Below are 20,525 nucleotides of genomic sequence, written 5' to 3' on the forward strand. Positions count from 1 at the left end.
GTAGTCCGCTCGTCAAACGTCGCGTCCCTCCATCAAAACTCTCAGTAACGGCTGTAGCCTTTACTATTGCTGGCGGTATAATTATAGCATAGCTGCCCACTCAGGCAATGCAGTGCCTTGATGCTTCTGATGTAACAGACCTTCTCAAGCCACAGAATCGCTCTGTCTTCAGTGACCACCCAGCGTTTGTTAACCAAGCCGCGCGACCGCGACACCTTGGTCAGTTAATTGTCGATTTTCGCGCTGAAAATTATGCTGGCCAACCAGCGACCATTTAATCGAGTCAGCAGTTTTGATTTGATTTCAGTAAGATCCTGCCACATGCTACGACACGTAACTTACGAACAGCAAAGCATTTCTTCCAAAGTTCGTCGAGACCAAATTCTGAGACGATGGAGCGGCGGGCGTCGTCGACCTGCGCGAGTTTCCTGTCGAACGATGGCAGCGACGACCTGGTCGTGCGCTTTCAGTGGGGTGGCGAGCCTATAGGCCTCGAGCTCATGCGGTCGCCGCCATCCACGGCCATCCATACCGTTCACTGGGGCGCCAACCCGCTCGGCGTAACTTTAGGCATTGAGGAGACGTCCCGACGCGTGATTGTAACACGCTCCTCGCGTGCCGACGTGAACACTGGCGACGTGCTGCTTGAGGCTCATGGGGAGCCTATAATCGAGGCGAATTTCGCACCGCGTATGGCGGTACTCAAGCAGGAACGCGAGGTAAGCCCGGTCTCGCTCGTGTTCGCGCCGCCCCCGCCGCCGGTGCATGTCAAGAAGTGCGAGGGTGCACTGAGAGAGGCTGGCGTGGACTCTAGTTTCGAGCTGCGATTTGTTGACGGGCGCGTCGTCCGCTACCTCGAGATGAGGGAGCTGAACGTGCTCATCCGCAACTCACACAAGCCGTGCACTATGGCGTTCGTGCAGAGCAAGGATAAACAGTTCTACGGCGTGTTGCAGAAGCAGGAGCAGCAGCGACGCAAGCAGCAGCAGACTAACCAAGCGGCGACAGCAAGTGCGGGACTGGCACTGGCGGCGGCCATCGTCGTCAATATGACATGAAGAGGGAACAGCGCAGCATGTATATAGGGGTAACGGAACGAGTTTATTCTAGCTCGTAGGCTCAAGAGATGCGGCGTGATGCTGCAGAAAGCACTTTGATAAATTGATTGTATGGTGAACTTCCACAGCACTGAGGTTTTCTTGTTACCGGTAACTGCACATTTCACAGCGCACACTTTTGGTATTAAAATTTATTAATTCGATGAAAGGTATTTTATTAAAAATAAATTACAAATCCGTTTAAAGGGCAGCAATAATGGATCACGGTCTTATTTGTTTTGATATATTAAAATAATTTGATGAGGGTTTCGGATTATTAATAAAAAAATAACCCAATCAGAATTTGTCCTAATAGACTGACACCCAAAATCCAAGCCCACTCACTGCCTGCAAGATTCTGGGTTTGTGTCGAAGTCTCGGTGGCGTGTTGCGGCATGCGCCCCCTCATGTTACCACCACAAAGGTATTGACGCGCGCCACAGATCTCGCACCACCTTGTGATTTCACGCGTGGGTCCTTCGCCTCGTCTTCGGAAGTCTCGAAGATCCAAAGTGGCTCGTTCTCATAAATTCCAAATCAACGATTCAAACGATACGCCGAAGAAGCGAAAAATACTCAAATTTTACCGAGCAAAGAAATCCAAAACCTCTGCGGTACTGCAGACAAATCCGAGGTGGCGCTGGAGGTTTTTGCATCGATCCAAAGCTCCAACGGCTCGGGACTGTCGACAGATGTGGCAAAGATGCTAGTGATGACGCTCACTAGCGCGCAGAAACTCGATAAAGCGGTGCAGGTGCTGAATCTCTGCATCAAGCGGAAAGTCTCGCTGGCAACACCACCAATTGCGGAGCTCTTGCAAGCCTGCTACAAGTTCGGCAAATTTGATACTGTATTTAAGATCTTTGCCCTATACGGTAAGGGTAAACATACTCCGAAAAACTTCATGTTCACGACTGCAATGCTGTCAGCACACAACATAAGGGAAATTGACCTACCGAGATTTGCGAAAGGGTGGCCCCCTCTGACATCACAAAAGAGGGCTTACCTAACAGGGCACTTCAATTTGCCCGAGTACAAAGTAATTGGCTGATAGACACAGCTGCCAGACGAGCTCAACTCAGTTTGCCATTCGGAGAATATTCGGTTCAGAAGGATGCCAAGACGTGAAACCCGCCTAACCGTGAAGGAACAAACTTAGCATTCTGCTGGAAGTCGAGAGAGGAACAGTCAAGGGCACAGCACGCATACACAAGATGTACCCGTCTCAGATTCGGCAGTGGCGAAGGAATAAAGAGCGTTTAGAAGATACAGTGAAGAGGAACCCACGCGCCCGAGCGATTTCGGTCGGCCGACCCTTGCACGCGCCAGCTCTCGAAAATAAAGTTGCTGCTTGGATTCTGCATCGCCGAGGCCTTGATATTGCTGTTTCAACACGACATGTCATCAGTAAAGCGTTATCAATCGACCCGACTTTTAAGGAAGGTGACCGCAAACGCCTTCGCCACTGGGTGTACCCATTTGTGCAGCGCAAACGGCTGAGTATCCGGCGCCGTACTCACGTCGGTCAAAAGCTTAGCGGCAAAAAATAAAAGGCACTTACAATCTGTACGCAACGATTTTGTTGAGATGGTGAACGAGCGCTTCCGTCCCGGTGGTACACTGGAAGGAACGCCACCATCAATGATCGTCAATATGGACGAGATGGCTGTGCATTACGAACTACAACTATTGCACCTACTAGCAGCAGCAGTGTAGCCATTCGTGGCAGCGGGTCCAATAGTCAGCGACTTACAGCATGCATCACTTGCCCTCAGGATGGCACTAAGCTACCGCTGTTTCTAGTGTTCAAAGCCAAACCTGGTGGTACTATAGAAAAGAAGCTCGGCAAACTACTTCCACCGGGGTATTTGGCTGCTGCCAAGAAAATGGATGGATGGTAAGTTACTTTTTGCTACGATATTTCATAACGCTTTCTAATGTATAGTTTAGGACGACCGTGGTTGTAGAATATGGCTGGAAAAGGCGTGGACGCCATTCGTTGCGAACAATACAACCTCGCTGTTGTTGCTGGACGAATTCAAGAGTCATACACAGCCGGTATTTGGCAGACAGCTGAGTGATTTAGGGACTGATCTAAACATTATTCCGGGGGGTTACACGTGTGTACTACAGCCGTGTGACGTTGGGGTCAACAAGCCGATCAAAGAGGCCGTTCGTGCACAGTACGACGACTGGGCAGCGACGCAAATGGCTACAGCTCCTCATGACGCTAACGTACCTGTTCCAAAGAGAGAAATCATCGTCCCATGGATTGCTAAAGCTTGGGAAGGCATTAGCGAACAGTCTATTCGCAACACGTTTACCTCTATTGGTTTCGGCGTAGAGAGAGTAGCTACAGAGCATGAAGAGGAAAGCGACGGAGAAGATGAGATAGAAGATATTCAAGATAGCATTACGATCTAAGCTGTTACTCAATTTTACTCAGCATTAAGCATCTAACCATGCCACCACTTCGCTCCGACCGCGGCGCTTCTGAGCGTTCGCTGAGTGCTGTAGATCCTCAACGATGGTAGCAAATTGCCTGTTATACGCGGCACGCTAGATAAGCAGTCTACGCGGCAGGTAGCCTACGTGGCAGGTCTGTGAGCCATCACGAATCAAGTATGCCTTTAAGCAGTATACTAGCTTGTTGTCCCCTTGGTCGTCAACCTCCTCGCGGAACAGGAGCATGTCCCCCACATTCACATGTTTTCCGCATTCTTCATGAGCTACACAGCTTCTTCCTCCTACCGCTAGATCACAGCCGACGACGTCGACTCCTCGTGGCATAAAATCAATCGGATTGGTCAAAAGTCGGATAGAGGGCTATCCTAAAGCTGCTCAGCCAAACAAAAACGCCCATCACTTAGTATAGGAAATCGGAAGAGGGGGGGGGGGGGCTAACCAAAAGCTACAAAATGAGGGGGCCACCCTTTCGCAAAATTCGGTAGTCTTTAAGCTACTGGCGGAAATGCTGAACGCTGAAGAGTCCCAGGCTTCCCGAGCATTCGAGGTCACGTTAAGTGCAGCTATGAAGTATAAGCCACACGAGCTAGTGCTCACGCGATGGAGTGCTCGAAGGCGCTCGATGTCGTGCTAACCAGTGAACATTACAATTCTGTTTTGAAAAGTTACGCTGCGGTGGGTGACATGCAGGCAGCCCTTGGCGTTCGAGACACATTGCGAACGAGCGGCTTTGACCTCACTGAGGATGGGGTACATTGGCTGGTGCATTGTACTAGCAAGACGGATCAATGGGACCTATTAATAGTGCAGAAGCTATTAGGCGCTTCGCCAATTTCTGCCAATGACGAGGAAGTCGTAGCTACGGTGAACGTGCAATTGCTGTGTATGGTATAAGGAACGATGTACCAGTGTGGTGTTGGAAATCCCACGTGAACTCTAGCTACAGATGTAGTTAGGATGTTCCCACAACAATACGTCTACTAGGATAGTAAACGATCGTTCGGGCGGACCTGAAGACCCCAGTTCTGCCCTTGCACCGGGACAAACTGGACCTTGTAAACTACTTATATAGGCCAACCAGTAATATAAGAACACGCTACTAGCACGAGCAAAGCTAGCAGGTGTTTTGAATCCTTGTGGTCCCAACAGCGGAAGGGTACCAGGCACGGGTAAGCCTTTTACGAGATCACCGAGTGTTCAACACTCGGCTGGAAGAAATAAAAGGGAGGCAATTCAAGCACTCCCAGTCGTGCAAATAGGCAACAATAAGCCGTCACGTAAAACCTCCCGATAATAATCGGCCAATACACAAAGTCTCTTGGCCTTGCCGGATGAACCCTCGCTACAGAGCTTCGAGTTCACCGACAGGCATAACACACTCAAACAAGCTTGACCTGACGCTTACCTTGAAGCCGGACGTCGCTCTGTGTGCTTGAGTGGAAATTCTGTTCTGTATTTAAGCTTACCCTTTCGGGTCTATTCCTAATAAGAAGTCCTAATCAAGTATACAAATATCAAGTGAACAATGATCCGTTATGGATCTTCTTGCATGCCAAGCGTCGTCTGCACTGTCGCATGAGCATCTTTAACGGTCCGCGCCCTGTCCCAGACGGTGAACGTGTCTTCCAAAGGTCGCTGAGTATTCCGCGAACTCATCCCAACCGCCACTGAGGGTTCGTACCGTAGATGGTCCGCTGAATGCGAATCCGGCCAGTCCATTATTAATAATAAGGACAGCCTGGATTCAGTGACATAGGGCCGTATCCGATACTTGTTGAAAACTCGGAGGTGACGCCGTCGAGTCCCTTGCACCTTGGCGTCTCCGTACATCACCCGACCGAGGGTTCGTCGCTTGAACAACATGGGCGGTGTCACGTCTTTGTCGACGGGTGATAATCCGCAACCACGGAGAAATCACTACACCACAACTGCCCCTGTCGCAATGGAAGCCACGGTACTGGTGCCCGTTGTGACATTTCTTCATTCTTCAATTCACCATCTCGCCACCGTATGTCCAAGCGTCTGAATCGAGTCGTGTCCGACGCGTTTCAGCGTCTCAATCCTCGTAGACGTCGCGAGCGTGAGCAGCTGGAGGTACGTAAGCCCATCCTTCTCTTGAATCATCGGCACCTTGCTCATCACCTCGCATTACTCGACTTGTTTCTCAGGAGGGCAAGGCCGAGGGTTCGAACGTCCCTCAGTCTGCTACACTTCCTCCGACAGCGGCGTCATCAACTGGTCCTTCGGCGCCCGCTGCCCCGGACTCTTCACTCCCTGTGGTAGCTCCTGCAGCACTCCCCGTCGTCGCTGAACCCGCGGAGATGGCTCCTGCTGGTCCTCCTGCGCCTGTTGGTGGTCCCCCACCACTCACCGAAGATTCGCTGCGCGCCATGCTGGCTGAGAATACGGAGGCATCGGTCGATCACATGATGACCTCGATAATCCCGTACTTGACTGCAATAGCTCGTCACCAAGTGCAGCTCAGCGTTGCGCCTCCTCTCCACGGCGATATACACACTCAGCGTCGCCTCGAGACAGCTATTGGGTTCGATGAGGTCCTCGCTGCGATACAACCTGTTCCTGACGCGCTGTCGGCATTACCCCAACGCGTTGCCGACTTAGAGCGTCAGTTGCGGTTTGCTCAGTCCGAGGCTGCTGCCGCCGTGCGTTCGGTGGCACCCCACATCATGGCTCGTGAGAACGCGGAGACGTTCCTCAAGGCTGCAAACGCTGAGATTGAAGCCTTACACCACCACGTCAAGATTCTCCGCGAGTCGAACGCCAAGAACGACGCCATGCTCGCCACTGTTCAAGCCACTATGGAACGACACGCAGAAGACTTGAATCGTCTGCACTGCGAGGTCCAAGCTCGGGACGTTTTTATCAGCACGTTGCAGAAGCAGCTGGCTCGCGAACGCGAAGTGTACAAGTCTTCTATTGGCGCGAATACTGAGCAGACCCGGAAGCTCCACCTCCTTCTGGTAAAGCTTGCCCAGGGCAAGTATGTCGATAACGACACGCTCAAGGTCCTCGAGAACCAGCAAGACCGTAACACTTGCCTCCTTCAAGCGAATCGTACCCTCCGTGAACACGTGAGTCTGGCAGGGATGGATCCCGAGGTACTTCGTCTGGCTGTCGAAGGTACGCTCTTAATGTCGCTCCTTCCACCGTGTGTTCAGCAACTAACGTTCGTTCACAATCCTTCGTGATAGGTCTGACTGCGGGTGAGCTGGACCTGGATGCGCTGGACTTGGATCAGGAGACGTTAGTCGCTCTGCGGCGTATTCAGTCTGCCACCGCGTCTTCGGACAATCCTCAAGCCCTTCCAGCAGCTTTGGCCAAAGCAGCTCACCAAGTGGCCCATGGGAAGTCTTATAAGCGTCTTAGACCAGGTGGCGAGGATTCAGACGACGATCCGGACGACTCTGACGAAGACAAGGCTCCAATCCCAACGGACAAGGCCAGTGCTTCGATGGCAGCTGCCGGTCTCGGTGATGCGCCACCTGCCGATACTTCAACTCCCAAGTCGGCTCGTAGATCGCTGTTCGGTCCGAAGGCGTGGAAGAAGGCGGCCCAGAAGAAGCGCAAGAAACCCCGTCCTCATTCTCCTGCTAAGTCGCCACGACGTCATATGAAGACTCGGTCCAAGTCTGTACCGTCTTCTCCAAGTTCATGGTCGCCACCTCCTACACCAGCGTCTTCCTCGACTCCCGCAGTGGTCGACCTCAGCGGCGACCAGAGTGACGTGGACATGGGGACTGCTGATCCAGGCAGCGTTCCTTCGGTTCAAGAAACCGCTACAGATCCTTCGGGTAAGGACGTGAACCCTGAGGATCACGACGATGTTCCTGTCTCTCCTGACGCGCCTTCACCCCCGCCTCAGGGTCCACACGATGTGGCCAAGTCACCAGCTTCAACGATTTCACCTTCTACAGCCGACATACGTGCTGCTGAAGAGGCTCTGCGCGAGGCCGAGGAAATGCGGCTCATGTTTGGCTCGAGTGACGAAGGTGAAGAGTCAGACCAGACTGTCCCACAAGGCAAGTCTGCTTCGGCGTCTGCCGCGACATCCAAGGCAGTTGAAGTCTCGGGAGTGGTTTCTACAGCAGGGTCTGCCCATGTTGAGGCTGCTCCACTAGCTTCCGCGTCTTCGAAGTCGGCTCCGACTGTTCCCACGACTGATGTATCAAGCGTGTCTTCGCCTGGTCTTTCGATGGAGATTGACGACGATGGGAATGCTGATGACGACCATGGAGATGACGTGGATGACAATGAACCTTCGGTGGATGACTCTCCTGATGCTCCCAGTGGTAGCGGTGATGTTCCGCCCCCACCGATCATTCAAGCATACTCGATGACGAAGATGTTGAAGATTCAAACAGGAACTGGAGTAATCTTGGCCCAGCTCGTCCTCCGACTCCACCTCGGCCAAATCCTTCGCCGATGATGACTTCCCCAATCATCGTTGCCGGCCCGCCTCCTTCGCCACCAGCAAGTCCTCCGGCACCAGCATCTTCTCTTCCTGTTCCAGTGTCTCCTTGTCCGTCTATTTGGACTCTCGATGCTGGACCTGGACGCATGATTACGGCAACCTATACTTCGGTGCCGCGTCGTGGTGGTGCACCGTCGGTTGAGCCGTTGCCTCACCGAGTGCTATCTGGTACTCGCCCTACGGTGCCGGCTTCGTCCACCCTGCCACCGTGGGTTCTTCCGTATGTGGACATGGAGTTTACCGATGCAGGCGCCAAGAAGTGTTTCGAGCGACTCTTGAGCTTAACGCTTCCTGAACCAGCTGGTGAGGTGACCGTGCGTACAACGTTGGAGGGTCTCCAAGCGTTCTTTGATTATTCGCATCCTGATCACCCGTACCAGCAACTTCGGCAGCTTTATCCTCTTCAAGCTTGCCTCTTTGACACTGTCGACTTCAAACCAAGCGTCCCCATCTCCAAGCGTGCTCCGATTGAGACCCGTCTCAAGATGATCTGGGCGAACCTTCGGGGTGACAGCGGTAAGCAAGGTGACCTCGGGTTCGCGTTGTGGGAGCGTCTCCACTGGCTTCCGTTAGCTGGTATTGAACGAGGTCTCGCTGAAGAAGCTAAAAAGGTTGGCCACGACAAGGAACGCTTGAAGGAACTGAGAGCTATGTTAAAGAAGCTCTTCAGTGAGCGCGACCGTCGTGCCGATCGTCTTCGTAACAAGTACCGTGAGCAGTACATGGCGTGGAGTCGTGACTCGGTTTCATCTAGTGCTTCCGGCGTGTCATTCATTCGTCCCGAGTTGCTTTTGGAGCCGTCTAAGCCGTGGTACCCCATTGAAAACTTGCCATTCGCACCTCAGACATCTGACTGGCTTTCCGAAGTTCCGGCTCTCGACGCTCGTCAGCCATGGCGTACTGGATGGATGAATGCGCCGCATCAGCACCCGTACAACACCACGTACTTCCCGTGCCAGCGTAATCCGGAGTTCTTCAATCCTCGTGGTACGCGTTTCGTGGATGTGTACCGAAGCGTGATCGTTGACCCGTCTCTCGATTCAACCGAGCTTATTTCGACCTGGCGTTCGTTGTTTGACTCGCCACCGTGTACTCCACGTCCTGCTCTGGCTGCTGCTCCTGTTGAAGCTGGTACCGAGGATTCGCAGGGTCCGGCTTCAGCTCCAGCTGCCGAGGCTCAGGTTCTTGATGAAGAGGAGAAGGAGAGTGGTGACTCGGCTTCGTTGACACTCTTGGCCACCGCGGCCAGACACTTGGAATCGATTTGAATCCTCGCTGCACGTTCTACGACGTTCTCCAGCATCTCAGCTAACTGTTGAGGTGTCCCGCGTGACTTCGTTTTCAGTGATCGCTCCGCGGTCGGCATTCATGTTTTCTTATTCTTAATCCACTTCCACAGCGTAATCATGTTCATGTTGTTCTTCAAATGCATATACAATTTGTTGTTGCAGTAACGTTCTTCGTCTGTTACCACAGGCTGCATCGCCCTGTGGACAGTTCATACGTGATCAAGTCACGCTATTCTTCGTCCGCCACTTGCGCCATCTGCAGCCGATTCTCGCTCTTCTTGGCTCGCAAATAGTCGTACAGCAGACCTCCACATGACAAGTTTGATGATGGTTCCCAAGTTGTATCTTCATAGCCCACCCACTTGACTTTGAACTCGCGTACAGCACGCTCCGTGCTCGTCGTTAGTGGTGTTCTGTCGTCGAGGATGGCCTCGACTTCATATTCACCGGCAACTTGGTCTGGTTCCCAGCTGTCCTCAGGCAGTGTTCGGTCGACTGTTGAATTCGTTGACAGCTTTGAGTCTTGTCACATGCACTACTGGGTAAAAGCGATACCCACTTCGATCAGGCAGTTCCAGTTCGTACGCAAACTCTTCCACTGGGCCTCATCGAAGTCGAGTCGTGCTTCATTAGTCGCGTCAAGTACCAACCGAGTGCTCGGTCGACTGTTGAATTCGTTGACAGCTTTGAGTCTTGTCACATGCACTACTGGGTAAAAGCGATACCCACTTCGATCAGGCAGTTCCAGTTCGTACGCAAACTCTTCCACCTTGCGCTTGATCCGAAAAGGTCCATGCCATCGGTGAGCTAGTTTCTTCGTCAAGCCCGGTTTGACGCGTTCCATGTACAGCCACGCCCGGCTCCCAATCTTGAAAAGAGATTTCGGTGGGGCTCTTGCATGATATTCCATCTCTTCCGAAGCTTCTGGAGGGTCCGCCGAGTCTTCGTTTCCACTTGGGTTGAGGTACAGCAGCTTTTTCCAGTCGACTCAGAGCATCATTATGCTTTTTAGCCCTTCGCTCCTTTTCTACAGCCTGATAATCCTTGGCCATAGTGAGGGCGACCTCATGTTGTCGATTGATCTCACGCCGCCACACCAGTGCGTCAGACTGCTTGCCGAGTCCTCGTTTTAGTGATGACGACATTGCCCGCAACGTCGACTGCGCATCCCTACCATTAATGAGGTAGAACGGCGTTTCCTTCCTCGTAGTGTCTTGAGAAGTATTAATAGCAAGTACTAGCTTCTCCGTGATTTCGTCCCAATCTTGCTGTAGAGGGTCTTCCGCGTACACCCGTACGGACCCCATCACTGACTTCACCGAGCGTTCCTGCTGTCCATTAGCCTGTGGCCGATAGCTCAAAGTCGCTCTTGATCTTGACTGCATCATCTCTGCGAACGCTTGGAACACCTCGCTCATGAAGCGTGGGTCGCGGTCATGTCTTATTAATGATGGGGCTCCGAACCGTCGGTACACACATTCTTCGAACACTTGGGCAACACTCAGTGCAGTCGTATCTGACATAGCCTTGGCAATAACGAATCCCGTGAACGAGCACTGAAATAGGAGCAACGCCGTGTTGCCCCTACGAGATTTCGGTAGTGGGATCACAAAATCCACTGAGACGATCTGGAAAGGTCGTTCGGCTAGCACGTTACCAGGTGAGTATCCACGAAGCTGTGGACGGCTTTTACTCGAGCTGCAGTCTGGACATGACTTCACATGCTTCTCCACGTCAGCGTACAAGCCGATCCAATAATAATCGGACTTAACGCGTTGGAACGTTCTCACCACACCTTGATGTCCTCCTTCCAGCGAGTCGTGACAATTCTGCAAGACCTCTTGAATCATCGTTGTTGGTACCACAAGCCGCAGCTTGGTCTCCTCTTGCCAACCGTGGTCGTACCGACGATTCAATCCAAGATAGTGAAGCACACCGTCTTCTGATAACACGAACCGGTCAGCGTACTTCCAGGCATCTCGAGCTTCTTTGTAACTCAGCTCTTCTGCTTGGGCCTCAAGCACCTTCTAGATGTTAGACCACTTCTGCTCCTCGTCTTGTGCCACCATTATCCGTCTACGTCGTTCTCGCTGTATTGCTATCGGGTCATCATCTTCTCGCATCGGGAAATGCCGCTGGTACAGTCTTGTGAGGATGGTCTGGGCAAATCTTAGCCGATTGAATCTTCGGTGGGACGTCTCTCGTCGTTCTTCATGCTCTTCTTGAGCTTTTGAGACATCCTCCGAGTGTTCATCTGCAAACCTGACGCGTTTCTTGGCTTTCGTCTGTCGCCGAGTCATCACTGCTATATTACCATAATCGCACTTTGGTGAGCTGTAATCAATCACGAAATTTTCGAAAGTTTTCAACTTTGAAGACTCGCTGCCTGACAGTACATGTACTTGACGCTCTGCTCCTTGTGACGAAACATCTACCGAGTCTTCATCCGGCTCGTAGATCATTTCCTGGATGCGGTTCAGTGATGCCAATTCCGACTTGCGAGTTTCAGCCAAGATTACCCGACTGACCTTTGATTCCAGCGCTTCAGTGGCTAACGAATCCGCGGCCGCGTTGTATTCTCGTACAACGTGACGATATTTAACTGATCGAAGCTTGGCCGCGAGTGCCTCTGTGGGGAGTATTCAGCAGCGCCTAGCCAAGTTTTCTTTCTGCATGTGATCACCTCTAGTGTATTGTTGAATCGCGAGCCCTTGAGTCCCCAACGATGTACTCAAATTTCTCCGGCACGTGCGCAATAGTCAGTCTTTGACACCGTTTTATCATATCTGTGTTACTCTGCCTCATTTCACCGTGATGGCCGAGAGGTAAGCGTTTGCAGCAATCACTACCTTCCACTCCAGGAAGGCTCTACAGCATCCATGAACAACTCCCCGTAGCCACCGTACCTTTCTGTCTTCGCTGATCTCGTTCAAAAGACATGACGAATCCGCTGTAATACAGGAAAGCCTGTCGTACAGCAACGCGGGTCCATTCGAATAGTCGGGGAACCCTTGTTTGGAGCGCCACCGGCGCGAGCGAGTCTTCCAGGTCAACGAAGCTCGTGATGCTTGGCTGCAGTAGCTGCGCGAGGGCGACATCTTTCTCCTTCACGCGCTGCACCTTAAGGTGCCACTGCGATAGCAGCACTGCGAACTGGACCGCGCGTCCGAAGAGAGACTTCGACTTATGCACCCACTCTAACGTCGAGAATCGTGTATAGACATGTAGCGTCTTTCCTGCCAGCTGGACGTAACAGATCTTCAACAGCAGAAGTAACGCCAAAACTTCGTTCTCAGCTGGATGGTAGTTCATCTCGGCTTCCTTAAGCACCCGACCGAGGAACCGTACGGGGTGTAACTTGCCTTCATGTTCTTGCATTAGCGTAGTGCTCAACGCCCATTCATTCGCAAAGAGCATGACGTGAACTTCTTTCGACCGATCGAAGTGCCTGAGGATGGGTGAATGTGAAACACTCGTCTTCAATCTTTCGAAGGAACGACGTGCCACAGAAAGGCCACCTTCAACGACAAAGTCTTCATCCTTGAGCTGGTACAGCGCCGCACCGTAGACCGCGAAATCTTGAATGAAGCGGCTGTAGTAATTAACCGCTCCAAGAAACCACTGCATGCCCTTCTTACTCGTTGGAAACGAAAGCTCGGTGATAGCCGCAAGCTTCTTGGGGTCAGCTCTGATACCTTCTGGCGAAATTTTATGCGACAGAAAGTCCACCTTGGGTTGGCAGAAGATGCTCTTGGTGAAGCTAATGCTGATCCGACACTGTGCAAATCTTACCAGCAATCGGTCCAGCGTCGCCAGGCAGCTGTCGAAATCCTCGCCACCGAAGCAAATGTCATCCACAAACGACCGTCGACCAAATACAGGTACCAGCGATGATTCGTCTGGCTCCCCGTTCGTAAACATGTCAGCGACGGGGCTGTTGACGAGTTGTAGTACAGGGTCGGTCTCTACCGGTGCTTCGCGGTCTGCCGCGAACTTCGTTTGAAACGAACCCTCGGCGCTTGGCCCACGACGTTCCTTGGCCTGTTCTTCAGCTAAACGCATCTTCTCCGAGTATTCAAACCAACCTCCTTTAGGTTGAACGAACCCCCAGAGTGCGCTGTCAATCATACGCTGATAGATCATCGGCGCGTTCTTTAGCCCGAAGGGCATGCGTAACCACTCGAAATGTCCGAGTGCGCAGACGAACGCCGATACTTTACGCGCTCGCAAGGTCATCATGACCGCCCAGAAGCCGCTTGCTGCATCCAGCGAGCAGAACCATAGGTAGCGCTCGAGATTTGTTAACAGGTCGTCGACTAGCGGCATTGCATACTCCATGATCGCAGTGATAGCATTCACCATCTTGTAATCAATGCAGAGCCGGATGTCCAGCCCGTTCTTTTTCATCACAATCACGATCGGTGATGCCCATGGACTGTCTGAAAAGACGATCAGTCCCGCACGCAATAAATCGCGCAGCAGCTCGTACAGCTTGCCGAGAAATCGTAGCGGCACGCGTCGGGCACGCTGTTTAATTGGGGCGTGCCCCTGTGTGTCGATATCGCATACCGCTCCGTAGGCTGGCGGCGGCAGTGCGTTACCACTAGCAATTAGGATGTGCTCGTGGTTCTTTAGCGTCGCGACTAGACGTTCTCGGCGTTCAGTCGACAGCTCAGGATCAGCAACATTAGGCGCAGTGTAGTCAATTCTCGTGTTGATCTCTTCGGTCAGATCCGGCAGGAATGCCAGCTCCTTCGCGTAGTCGTCCAAGCCAATGTTGTTAGCTGGGTGTTCGTAGAAACCATTTCTCGTATCCTCCGTTGCTTCATTTCCCTCGGTTGTAAACACTCGAGCAACCGAGATGTATGTTCCGTCCAACGCCGCTATGGATTCTTCCCTTGACTCAACATTGCCATCCGTTTCGATTTCAACAGTCGGTACTTGGTCCATCTCCTTCCCATCCTGGTTTCTCATCTCTGGGCCACCTGCCGAGTCGTCGTTCGCAATATTGAATGCGTGGGCCGCCGACATATTGGGTTGTTGACTTTTGTTCCGCTCCTCGTTCTGCCGCTGTCTTGACATTTCGGAATTCGCACCAATCTTGCAATGAATACTCGGTGCCGTACTCAACACCTTCTGCGCGATGCCTGTATCCTCTGGATCAACCACCGGTGGCTCATTCGCAGATTTGGTGACACACAAGGCCGGGACAGCATCGTCAAAACGGGTGACTCCATTCAATCCAGTGCCGTGACTTGTCGCTTCCGTGGTCACCCCTGACTGGACATTAACACTCGTTGGCGTATGTACCACGTTTACCGGCCTCAGTAGTTCGTGTGTACGCACTACCGAGGCTTCGTTCGCGATTTTGCCTCCGCCATGGGTTGTCGTGTAAGTGTCCAAAGGTTCTGCGGAAGGCTGACCGTCGGCCGAATCCCCGGCTGTCACCCCAGACGCCAGACAGGCTTCCACTCGTTCACGCTCTTCCAGGATCAGTGCCCAGCGCTCTGCACACGTCAGACGATCACTGGAATCCAATAGCGAGTCTTCTAGAGGTCGTGCTAGCACCCCACTGGGTTCTGGATAGTTCGGTCGATCAACTGCCGAAGGCTGAGTTGCAAGCCATTGTTCGTAGATTTCACATTCACGCTGAAAGAGCTCGCGGTCTCTACAACCTTCGTAGGCCAATACTTGCCAGTCTTGGTACTTCTTGGACTCCAGACGCACATAGCCGTCACCTCGTGGCAAATTTCCATCTGGAATCCACATTGCGATCGAGTCGTGTGCTGGTAGGTACACAGTTCGATCAGACACGTTGGTCAATCGTATGCTCTGAGGTCGTCCGCGTCGAAACCTCGTTACTGACGGGATTAGCTTGTTCGTTCGACGAACCCACAGTACGTGTTCTTCGAGCCCGACTTGACGCTTCGCTAGTCGGTATTTTCGCCACTCGTGCGCTTGAATGTCCAAACGCTCGGGTGGCCCGGCGTTAACATGGGAGCCGTATTTTCGCTGTCGATCATGTTCTTGGTCTTAATCAGCGGGATTTGAACTTCGTGCGGTAATTGCGCCGCGCCGTGAAAGAGGTCCAACCGGATCCCAGCTGGGATCATAAAGTCGGTCCCGAGTACTACGTCGACGCCTGCACTATGCGCCACAACCCACATCTCGAACTCGTACACCATCTCCCATCCAAGCGTAATCTTGACGCACGCTCGTCGCGTCGTAGACACCTTGCCTTCGTTGATTCCTTGAATGTCAATGCGGCGTCCGTAATCAGGTACATCTCGGAGTCGCAACTTCTTGGCAAAGGCGTCAGTGATCACACTAACGTCTGCTCCTGTGTCGAGGAGGATCCTCGTTCGCTGGTCATTCACAGCGCCTTGCACCAGAGCTCTCATTCTGATCCGTCGGTCGAATTTCTTGGCCGACCACCACCCCTGTCTCTCGCCAGGGTTCAACTTCATCATCTTGGAGTGACCCTTGGGCTCGTCTCGCGCTGCACTCGAAACCAAGCCGAGCGAATCCTCGCTGGTGCCCTCATCAGCATCAGCACACTCCACTCTCTCTCCAACACCTCCACCGAGGATTCTACTCCTCTCTTTTTCATTTTCCGTCGCGTTCACACTTGTTACGTAATTATCAGGCCATTCACTCTGCCCCATGAAAGCAAAGATACACTCTGCTTCCATTGAAGGCTCGGTTAACTGTGGCAGCCCGATAGGGACCAACCCAGTTGTAGTTGGCGGGCTGCCTAGTTTAAAGGACGTTCTTGAACGACGGCCTTGAGCTCTGGCGGGAGTTCCTCCTTCGTGCCTTTAGTGCGCACGAATTTGGCAAGGTCTTGGAAGTTGCGGAAAAGTTCGCATTGTCCAGCATCGTGGAGCTGCTTGCAGAACTTGCATCGCTTGTTACAGTAGTGGGCGGAGTGACTCATGCCACCGCACACCGCGCATGGTCCGTACTGTGGGCGTCGGTTGTCGCGGTTGAAGTCACGTCGACCGCGTTGGTCCTGATTGAACCCACGGTCACTACTTCGGCGATCTTGATTGAAGCCATTCTCGCGATCAGGCGTGTTTCCACGCGGTTGACGGTTGTCCGAACGTGCGTAGGTGCCTTCAGCAGCTGCACGGCGCTCGTTTTCGTTAGCAGCAGCGAGGTATCGGTCGTTTTCATCCAATGAGAAATCGCCATCCGTATTATCGGGCTGGAAGTCGTTGTACTCATCTTGGACATTGTCGTAAGCGTTCGGATCTTCGTTTGAATACTCGTTGCCTCCTTGAGCAGCTTCACGACCTTCTAATTCAGCTAGTAGGTCGTCCACCGTAGCTTCAATGAGTGTCACTCTTGGTTTGTTGCGGTTGTCATCGCGGCGACGGTCATCACGCCGGTTGTTGCGGGCGTACCCATCGTCGCGTCGCGTATCACGACTCTTAGAGTATCGGTACTCACTGTCACGCTTGGCCATTCTCTCCTTGCCCTTGAGAACATCTTCGATGATCTCTTCGAGCTCGTGAATGTCGGCGACTCGAGCGTGGTAGAGACTCTCCGCTAGTTTGTCATCGTCGCATGTTGCCAGGAACTGCTGTACGTGTACTTTCGCGTCGCGACCACTCTTCTCAAAGTGTAGACGGGCGGTCCGAGCGTAGCCGTTCAGCCTGTTTATGTAGTCGCACAGATGCTCATTTCGTTCCCGCTTGGCGGAGTAGTAACGCGACAGTGCCGTCTGCGTGAACTGCGAGCAGTAGTAGCGGATGAACGCATCGCTCAGCAGCTTCCACTTGCGCTTCGTCTTCTTCGGAAGTTGACGGAACCAATGAATGGCTCCGTCTCGGAGACTTAGCTCAAATGGAATGCACCATTTATCGGCATCTGTGTGGGTTCCAGTCATTTCATAGACGAACCCACGGAGCCACTGCATACAGTTCTCGCTTTTGTTGCGAGAGCCTGAGAACGGCGTGATGCGATCCAGCGGTCGGTGCGAAGCCATTTCAATCCTCGGTGTTGGGTCCACGTCGTTCAGCGTCGCTAGCTCATTCATCTGACGCATCAACTCGAGTTGAGAATCTTCCTCGTCGAATGTACGCACCAAAATGTCATCGTCACTGGACGAACCATCGCTGTCGACTTGACGCCGTCCGGCACCACCTTTGGGGGCTCGCGCACCGCCTCGGCGACCGAACGAACTCTCGTTACCTGCGTAAATGCGTTGCATACGGCTCTCCGAACGTGGCGTAACCATGTGCGAGTCTTGAAAGTACGGTGAAGCTTCGGTAGTGCCAAAGGCACCACGCTCAGCTCCACGCTTGGTCGGAGGAGTACGAACGAGTCGTTGGGGCGTCGGCGGCAGTGGAATCTTAGACGGATCTTCATCTTGAATCATCGGTCGACTCACAGGCTGCTTTCCGGCATTGATGCCAACAGCGCCAAACGCCTTCCGAAGCTTCTTCTTCCATTTCTGGAGAGCAGCTCCGGCTTCGTGTGGACTCCAATCCTGGAGCGACATCGTCGATGGGTACGTCTCGTTCTCGAACCCCAGCGACAACAGTAGCGAGACTGAATCCTCGGCAACTTGACTAGTCGAAACCGAGTTGACTGGGTATTGAAGTTCCTGCGCAAGCGCAGGCCAGTCGGCCTTTTTCTTGGGGATGGGCTTGAACAGCTGCATCCACTCATCATTCTGCATCAGCGCTTGTACGCGGTCGAAAACGCGCTTGGCGGCTGGTGTATCACCGTCGATAGGTGGGCGAGGTGCCTTCAGCAGTGCTGAATGCTTTGCACTCGCCACCGAAGGTTTAAAACCCTCGGTCCCATCGTCATAATCATCATAGGCCGGTTCCGGTCCCGCAACATCATCGAGCTCGTCGGCGAGGTTCCTCGAAAGGGACTTGGTCGCCCCGCTCAGCCCCGATGATAGCGTGGCCGTCTCCGGCGTTGCTGCGCCTGGCTCTGGAGCCGGCGTCTTATCTTCGTAATCTTCATAATCGTGGGCGTCAGGACCGATGTCCGCTTCGTCGTCGAAGCTCACTGAAAGCTCGGTGGCGGCTGCAAAGCGCGCAGCCGGGCTTGAACTCTCGTTGCGAGCCCCGCCAGACTTGGCAGGCGTAACTGGTACCGTCGGTTGTCCTTTCGCCATGTTTCTTGTCTTTTTCTTGTTCTTCTTCTCTTGGTAGCTCGTAAACTGGAAGGCCATACAAACAGTTCACAATGGTCACAATCTGTTCCCGGGTCGCGGCACCAGTTGTGGTGTTGGAAATCCCACGTGAACTCTAGCTACAGATGTAGTTAGGATGTTCCCACAACAATACGTCTACTAGGATAGTAAACGATCGTTCGGGCGGACCTGAAGACCCCAGTTCTGCCCTTGCACCGGGACAAACTGGACCTTGTAAACTACTTATATAGGCCAACCAGTAAAATAAGAACACGCTACTAGCACGAGCAAAGCTAGCAGGTGTTTCGAATCCTTGTGGTCCCAACAGCGGAAGGGTACCAGGCACGGGTAAGCTTTTTACGAGATCACCGAGTGTTCAACACTCGGCTGGAAGAAATAAAAGGGGTGCAATTCAAGCACTCCCAGTCGTGCAAATAGGCAACAATAAGCCGCCACGTAAAAACCTCCCGATAATAATCGGCCAATACACAAAGTCTCTTGGCCTTGCCGGATGAACCCTCGCTACAGAGCTTCGAGTTCACCGACAGGCATTACACACTCAAACAAGCTTGACCTGACGCTTACCTTGAAGCCGGACGTCGCTCTGTGTGCTTGAGTGGAAATTCTGTTCTGTATTTAAGCTTACCCTTTCGGGTCTATTCCTAATAAGAAGTCCTAATCAAGTATACAAATATCAAGTGAACAATGATCCGTTATGGATCTTCTTGCATGCCAAGATTCGTCTGCACAGTCGCATGAGCATCTTTAACGGTCCGCGCCCTGTCCCAGACGGTGAACGTGTCTTCCAAAGGTCGCTGAGTATTCCGCGAACTCATCCCAACCGCCACTGAGGGTTCGTACCGTAGATGGTCCGCTGAATGCGAATCCGGCCAGTCCATTATTAATAATAAGGACAGCCTGGATTCAGTGACATAGGGCCGTATCCGATACTTGTTGAAAACTCGGAGGTGACGCCGTCGAGTCCCTTGCACCTTGGCGTCTCCGTACATCACCCGACCGAGGGTTCGTCGCTTGAACAACTTGGGCGGTGTCACGTCTTTGTCGACGGGTGTTAATCCGCAACCACGGAGAAATCACTACACCACACCAGATTGGTGGATGTGTACGATATTATGCCACAGAACATTCGTGACGAGCTAAAAGGCTGACATTTAAGTGCCGTCCAATCGCTAAGGCGAGAGGTGGTCTGATCGTGCGACAGATCCAGTCAGTGTCGCAGGTCGGCAGCTATTGCCCAATCAGGGCGCGAGCTAATTGTGTCCGCATCTTGGCTATATGTGTAGTTTTGGCATAGCTAGGTCGAGTCAGAAAGATAGGCGCGGTCAGTAAGATGCGAGGAAACTACATTAGAAAGGCTGAGTGTAGCTATGCGAAAAGGTAGGCAAAAGCGAGAAAACGTTATAAACACCTGATAGGATCTGATCAACACAGCAACCTCAGCACAAAAAGGCAGAGACGCTGTCCAAAATCTGGCCATTTTAAATGCACAGCGCTTGTGCTGCAGGTCGCATCTGCTTAGGCGATGACGCCCCAAAAGTAGTGTTAGAAGCTCGAAGTAGCTCTAAGTGAAAGTAGCTCTTATTTTAAAGCTACTTATGAAAGCTTCATTTCAACTTTTCAAACCGGAACCCGCAGCACCAACTGCGCAACGTCGCAGCGCTCGTCTCCCTCCAGCACCTCCGCCTCAGGCATGGTAGGCCCTAGCACCTCACAGCTACCCCCGGTGACTCTGTCCGCTGGTGATACAATCGAGTATTTCTCGCGTGCGTTTGTGCTGTTCGATTCGCGCGGGCACCGGACTACAATCGTGCTTCGTGTTGCTCCTGACGACGACTCGGACTGCCTAGTCACTGTGGACACCGGGGAGCCGTTCCCACTGGGCATGTGGTGCAGGCTGGTGTCGGACCGAGCCGGTAACAAGTACAAGCCGAGCTACGCACTTTGGCGCACGTCGAGGACCTACTCATGGCGACCAGGGACGTTCAACGCCCCCACGCGGTCCACAA

At 52.8% G+C, this 20,525-nt stretch overlaps 2 protein-coding genes across 2 annotated transcripts; both read left to right on the plus strand.

The window, feature by feature from the left end:
* Positions 1-369: 369 nt before the first annotated feature.
* Positions 370-1,058, plus strand: PITG_11438 (uncharacterized protein; the record flags this gene model as incomplete). The annotated part of the gene is made up of 1 exon (XM_002900972.1): positions 370-1,058. The coding sequence occupies one exon, from the start codon at positions 393-395 to the stop codon at positions 1,056-1,058; it is 666 nt and encodes a 221-aa protein (XP_002901018.1).
* A 256-nt stretch (positions 1,059-1,314) lies between these two features.
* PITG_11439 (uncharacterized protein) lies at positions 1,315-2,148 on the plus strand (the record flags this gene model as incomplete). Its single annotated transcript, XM_002900973.1, has 3 exons — positions 1,315-1,324; positions 1,721-1,972; positions 2,111-2,148. 3 exons carry the CDS (start codon positions 1,315-1,317, stop codon positions 2,146-2,148), a joined length of 300 nt encoding a protein of 99 aa, XP_002901019.1.
* Between the last annotated feature and the right edge of the window lie 18,377 nt (positions 2,149-20,525).

This window comes from Phytophthora infestans, genomic scaffold (genome assembly GCF_000142945.1).
Source record: "Phytophthora infestans T30-4 supercont1.23 genomic scaffold, whole genome shotgun sequence".
Classification (NCBI taxonomy): Eukaryota; Oomycota; class Peronosporomycetes; order Peronosporales; family Peronosporaceae; genus Phytophthora; species Phytophthora infestans.